The sequence below is a fragment of the Dictyostelium purpureum genome (assembly GCF_000190715.1).
Source record: "Dictyostelium purpureum unplaced genomic scaffold DICPUscaffold_395, whole genome shotgun sequence".
Lineage (NCBI taxonomy): Eukaryota > Evosea > Eumycetozoa > Dictyosteliales > Dictyosteliaceae > Dictyostelium > Dictyostelium purpureum.
In genome coordinates, this window is record NW_003519731.1 from 20,877 (window position 1) to 28,472 (window position 7,596).

The window sequence follows — 7,596 nt, forward strand, 5'->3', positions numbered from 1 at the left end:
TCCAGAAGATTTTTGCACATATCCACCTTATTTTCAATGCGATGCAAATTTAAATATAATTAGAATGGATTTTTCAACACGTCCTCAGTTAACAAATAATGTTATACAGAATACCGATGTAAGATGTATTGGACCCAACCTCAAAACAATGATTACCTACAAATGGAATATATCTGATAACTTTTTTGATTTTGCAACAGAGTCTTTAGATTACATGTAATTATAAATTAAATTTAATATAATAAAAAATAAAAATAATAACAATAACAATAATATAAATATAGAGAAATGGTTTCAACACAATCAATAAGCTTCAAATACCCAATCAATTCAAAGAGTTTCAGGACAACTTTAGGAAAAAGAATTGAGGAACCTTTGTCTCTATCACTTTTTACAACACCCTTAAAAGATACTTTTAAAATTGACCCAGATCCTACACTATCAAACAATATGAATTATGGATTATATGTAAATAATGATTTAGAATACACCTTAAACGATCCTTTTGTTTGTAAAGATGCCTATTTTGTAACAAGAAATATCCCATCAATGGAAAATGTTATTTCCAATAAATTTTCATATTATTTAACAAGCGATTTCGATTTCAATTCTTTTAAAAATTTATCAACTCATAATAATATAGGACTTATACATTTAAGAGGTTTTACAGGTCTATTTTATCCTCTGGTTCCGCTATCGATATTATTAGGTTCAAAAGATCCATATATTTTTTATATTTTTCCAACAATGTAAGTATAAAACTATATATTATAATTTTTAATAAAAAATAAAAATATTTATCTCACACATTAAAGCCTTATAGAATATAATGTTCAAACACCAAATGAGTTTATTGAATTTACAGGATACTCTTTCTTTAAAAGTTTGTAAGTTAATATTATTTAAAATAAGAAAATTTAAATTTTATTAAATACTAACACTATCTTTGATAATTAATAGATCATTTACAAATACTCTGAATTTCCATATTAATGGTGAATTACCATTTTCAAAACTTCCAAATGGTCTTTTTCAATTGTATGTATTATTTATTTTATTATTGCAATAATAAAATAATTAACACTAATAACAATTAACTTCAGTTCATATTATTATGGTCCATTAAAAAAACTTCCAAATTATAAAATATTTGATAATACTGATATTTATCAGTTATCTTTATATTATAATCAAATAGGTGGTGATTTACCAAAATGGGATGGTTCAAAAAACAATATAGTATACCTAGAGTTAAGCTCAAATTCAATAACTGGAACTATTGATGAATCTTATTGCTCTGTGCGTTTAAATATTTATAGAAACTTAATGACAGGTAAAATTCCAGAATGTTTTACATGCCATTTTAGCGATTTATATTTTAAATCAAACTTTGATCTTAATTTTTTTGATAACTACGATACAATAGGAACATGCAGTAAGTTTATAAAATATATTATTTAAATTATTACTTTTGGTATTAATTTTTATACATTTTGTTTTTTAAAAACTTTTAAATAGAAACTATTCCAAAATTAAAATATTTAAATCAAACTTTTTGGAAACAAAACAAAATAGTAACAGAACCAGTATTATCATTAATCGGTCAAAATATTGGATATTCAATAAGTGATATTGAAACAAATATACCATTTAATTTCATGTTAAAAGCCAATTCAAAATTTATAAAATATGACTCCTATACTCCAAATAGAATTATTCACGAAATAAGTTTCAGGAGTACAGGTCAAAACTTCACATTAACTCCAGATCCATATCCACCATTATTATCAAATATAACATCAAATAATCATATTTTGGAATTCAAAGGTTTATATTATTCATACGATATCACTGAAATAACAATTACAATTGGTGATAAATCTTGTGATGTAACTGATTCAACATTTTATCAAATCACATGTACTTTAATAACATATCCAAATCAACTGAATAATGTATCAGGCACACTCAAAGTAGATCAATTACAAACAACATTCAATTTAAATTTAGATAACAACGATGGTAACGAAGTATTCAACAACTATACATCATGTCCAGACAACTGTGAATCATATAATGGTAATATATGCAACTATAATACTGGTATTTGTGAATGCCCAAAAGACTGGACCGGTGAAAACTGTTATACTCCAATCCATTATGTATCATCAATAACACCAACATACGAAGATGGCGGATTAGTAACAATGAATGGATGGTTCGGTGATATTCATCAAGATTTAAAAGTAACAATCGGTAATCAAGGATGCAAAATAGTTACGATATCATCAAATACAATCACATGCAACATTGGAGCAGGTACAGGTAAAAAAGATGTAATCGTATATCAAAATGGAATCACATGGAAATCATTCAACTTTTTTATATACCAATCAAAACAACAAACATGTTTAAACAACTGTACCGATACTAACCATGGTATTTGTAATACATCAAATGGTATTTGCGAATGTAAATCAGGATGGACTGGATTCGATTGTAGTTCACCTTCAAATAACAACAACAATAACAATGGTAATACCAACAGCACAGTTAATCCAGATGGCTCAACAACAATTAATAATGATCAAACAACATACAATATATTAATCACATCATTATTAGAACTCGATATCAACAGTGACACAGTTAAACAATATCCACTTCAAAACAATTGGAATATTACATCAAATGATAAAAACGGATCAAATGTAACATTCACACAAATATTAAACGAAACTGAATGTCAAATCGTATTATCAATTCAAGAAATAGAAAATGATATTCAATATTCATTCGCAGGTTTAGAATTCAAATTAGATAAAGGTTCGATTAAAGTATCAGTATCAATTCACAATTACAACTATCAAAGTCCACTCAATACATTACAATTACAATTTATATCAAATGTATCAGATACAAAATCGAACAATTGTAACAGTAAATCAGCATCAACATCAACATTAATATTAGACAATCAAACATTAAACTATATATCGATCAACAAAGACAACAAGATTCTATATGGTAGATTTATAAACAGAGCAATATCAGATGGACACACAACATTAATCACCACATCATTAATATCGAATCAAAACGAATCAATAACCATTGGTATTAACATTCCACATTGCAGAACATCATGCTATATCGATCCTGACTTTTCAGTAATAATTAGTCCTGATTTCAAATCAAATTGTGACAACAAATCCAAAAATTATGTAATTCCAGTTGCTATCGTTGTAAGCTGTATCGGTGTAGCTGCTATTGTTGTGATCACTTATTTTATTTATAAAAGAAAACAAAAGAAAATTTTTGAAAAGAAAATTATTAATTTAAATAATTTAAATAATAAATAAAATAACTATTATATAATTTTCATTAAATAAAATAAAAGGAATTTTTATGGAAAGAGAAATTTTTTTGAATAATATCCTCAAACTTCTGTGTCAATTTTATTTGTGTTTCAATGTAATAATATAAAAATAATATTTTTTGTCATGGTTTCAATTTTTGGATTGTTTTGAATAATAATGAAAATTTTAAAAAATAAAAAATTAAAATTTCCCATTAAAAAAAAAAAAAAAGGGAAAATTTTAAAAAACTTGTTTAAATTTTTTTTTTTTCAAATATTTTAATAAAAAAAAATCTAGATATCATTAAAAAAATCTTTGTGGATTGCAATAAGTTTTTTTAAATAAAAAAAAAAAAATTTTCTTTTTTTTCAAATATAAAATCAATATGTCAACACTAATAATAATATTTTTCATAAAATTATTTATTAATTTTTCACTTCAGTATTCACAATCAGAAAGTAAATAAAATAATAAAAATAAAAATTATAATAATAATAATAATATTTTTTTCTTTATTTATAGGCACATGTTTTACCAATCTATTAACAAAGCTAGGTTACAGCCCTGCTCTAAATTTTTGCACAGATAAACCTTATTTTCGATGCGATGCAAATTTAAATATAATTGAAATGGATTTTTCAACACGTCCTCAGTTAACAAATAATGCTATACAGAATACCGATGTAGATTGTATTGGACCAAATTTCAAAAGAATGATTACCTACAAATGGAATATAGCTGATAACTTTTTTAATTTTGCAACAGAGTCTTTAGATGAAATGTAATTATAAAAATAAAAAATAAAAATAAAAATAAAAGTTATAATAAAAATAATAATAATAATTTAAATATAGAGAAATGGTCTCACCACCATCAATAAGCTTCAAATTCCCAATCAAATCAAAGAGTTTCGCTACAACTTTAGGAAAAAGAATTGAAGAACCTTTGTCTCTATCGCTTTTTACTACACCTTTAAAAGATACTTTTAAAATTGACCCAGATTTTACATTATCAAACAATATGAATTATGGATTATATATAAATAATGATTTAGAAAACACTATAAATGATTCTCTTTTTTTTAGATATGCATATTTTGTAACAAGAAATATCCATCAATGGAAAATGTTAAATCAAATGGTGAATTTTATTATTATTTAACAAGTGATTTTGATTTCAATTCTTTCAAAAACTTATCAACACATAATAATATAGGGATGATACAATTAAATGGTTTCACAGGTTTAACTTATCCACTGGTTCCGCTTTCAATATTGTTAGGTTCAAAAGATCCATTACATATAACTATTAATCCTACATTGTAAGTATAAAAGTATACATTATTGTTTATATTAAAAAAATTTTATAAATATTTATTTCACCCATTATAGCATTATAGAATATAATGTTCAAACACCAAATGAATTTATTGAATTTACAGGATACTCTTTCATTAAAAAATTGTAAGTTGATTTTGTTTTAAATATGAAAATTTATTAAATACTAACACTATCTTTGATAATTAATAGAATTTTTTCCAAAACTCATAGTTTCCATATTGATGGTGAATTACCATTTTCAAAACTTCCAAATGGTCTTTTTCAATTGTATGTATTATTATATTTATTATTATTTCAATTAAAAAATAATTAACACTAATTACAATTAACTTTCAGCTCATATATATCTGGGCCACTAAAAAAACTTCCAAACTCTAAAATATTTGATAATACAGATATTTATACGTTATCTTTATATAATAATCAAATTGTTGATTTACCTAAATGGGATGGTTCAAAAAACAATATTACAACCTTAGATTTAAGCTCAAATTTAATAACTGGAACTATTGATGAATCTTATTGCTCTGTGCGTTTAATTGTTAGAAATAATTCAATGACAGGTAAAATTCCAGAATGTTTTACATGCCATTTTAGCGATACTTTTTTTAAATCAAACTTTGATCTAAATTCATTTGATAACTACGATACAATTGGAACATGCAGTAAGTTTACAAAATATATTATTTTAAATTAATATTTTTTATTAATATTTTTACATTTCTTTCAAATAAAACTTTTCAATAGAAACTATTCCAAAATTAAAATATTTAAATCAAACCTTTTGGTTAATAAACAAAATAGTAACAAAACCAGTATTATCATTAATCGGTCAAAATATTGGATTTTCACAAAGTAATATTATATCTAATATATCATTTGATTACATGTTAAAAGCCAATTCAAAATTTATTGAATATAGTTCCTATACTCCAAATAGAATTATTCACGAAATAAGTTTCAAGAGTTCCGGTCAAAACTTCACATTAACTCCAGATCCATATCCACCATTGTTATCAAATATAACATCAAATAATCATATTTTAGTATTCAAAGGTTTATATTATTCATACGATATCACTGAAATAACAATTACAATTGGTGATAAATCTTGTGATGTAACTGATTCAACATTTTATCAAATCACATGTACTTTAACAACATATCCAAATCAACTGAATAATGTATCAGGCACACTCAAAGTAGATCAATTACAAACAACATTCAATTTAAATTTAGATAACAACGATGGTAACGAAGTATTTAACAACTATACATCATGTCCAGACAACTGTGAATCATATAATGGTAATATATGTAACTATAATACTGGTATTTGTGAATGCCCAAAAGACTGGACCGGCGAAAACTGTTATACTCCAATCTATTATGTATCATCAATAACACCAACATACGAAGATGGTGGATTAGTAACAATGAATGGATGGTTCGGTGATATTCATAAAGATTTGAATATAACAATCGGTAATCAAGAATGTAAAATAGATACAATATCATCAAATACAATCACATGCAACATTGGAGCAGGTACAGGTAAAAAAGATGTAATCGTATATCAAAATGGAATCACATGGAAATCATTCAACTTTTTTGTATACCAATCAAAACAACAAACATGTTTAAACAACTGTATCGATACTAACCATGGTATTTGTAATACATCAAATGGTATTTGCGAATGTAAATCAAGATGGACTGGATTCGATTGTAGTTCACCTTCAAATAACAACAACAATAACAATGGTAATACCAACAATACAGTTAATCCAGATGGCTCAACAACAATCAATAACGATCAAACAACATACAATATATTAATCACATCATTATTAGAACTCGATATCAACAGTGACACAGTTAAACAATATCCACTTCAAAACAATTGGAATATTACATCAAATGATAAAAACGGATCAAATGTTACATTCACACAAATATTAAACGAAACTGAATGTCAAATCGTATTATCAATTCAAGAAATAGAAAATGATATTCAATATTCATTCGCAGGTTTAGAATTCAAATTAGATAAAGGATCGATTAAAGTATCAGTATCAATTCACAATTACAACTATCAAAGTCCACTCAACACATTACAATTACAAATGATATCAAATGTATCAGATACAACATCGAACGATTGTAACAGTAAATCAGCATCAACATCAACATCAATATTAGACAATCAAACATTAAACTATATATCGATCAACAAAGACAACAAGATTCTATATGGTAGATTTATAAACAGAGCAATATCAGATGGACACACAACATTAATCACCACATCATTAATATCGAGTCAAAACGAATCAGTAACCATTGGTATTAACATTCCACATTGCAGAACATCATGCTATATCGATCCTGACTTTTCATTATTGATTAGTCCTGATTTCAAATCAAACTGTAACAACAAATCCAAAAAGTATGTAATTCCAGTTGCTGTTGTTGTAAGCTGTATCGGTGTAGCTGCAATTGTTACGATCACATATTTTATTTATAAAAGAAAACAAAAGAAAATTTTTGAAAAGAAAATTATTAATTTAAATAATTTAAATAATAAATAAAATAACTATTATAATAGTTTTAAAACAAAAGAAAAATGTAGTGATATTTGTTTTGATTTTTCATCATTGAATAAAATAAAAAGAAGTTTTATGAAAGGGTAATATTGGGCAGCACAATTGTGAACAAGGTCTTAACTATAGTCACAGTGTGTTTATTCTTTTTCTTATTAATAACCTTCTGTGTCATTATCATTTTGTAATTAAAAATTATAATTATCTTTGGTTTTTACCAATTATCATTATCGTATTTTTTTAAAAAATTATAGAAAAGATTATCTCTTATTCATTTTTATCCATTTTATATAA

The 7,596-nt window shown here is 24.9% G+C and overlaps 1 protein-coding gene across 1 annotated transcript; it reads left to right on the forward strand.

Moving 5' to 3' along the window:
- Positions 1 to 1,242: 1,242 nt before the first annotated feature.
- On the forward strand, positions 1,243 to 7,290 carry DICPUDRAFT_41521 (uncharacterized protein; the record flags this gene model as incomplete). The annotated part of the gene is made up of 3 exons (XM_003293051.1): positions 1,243 to 1,435; positions 1,519 to 2,142; positions 5,960 to 7,290. Coding segments are annotated over 3 exons (2,148 nt in total), but the record flags the coding sequence as incomplete, so codon positions are not given.
- Positions 7,291 to 7,596: the final 306 nt, after the last annotated feature.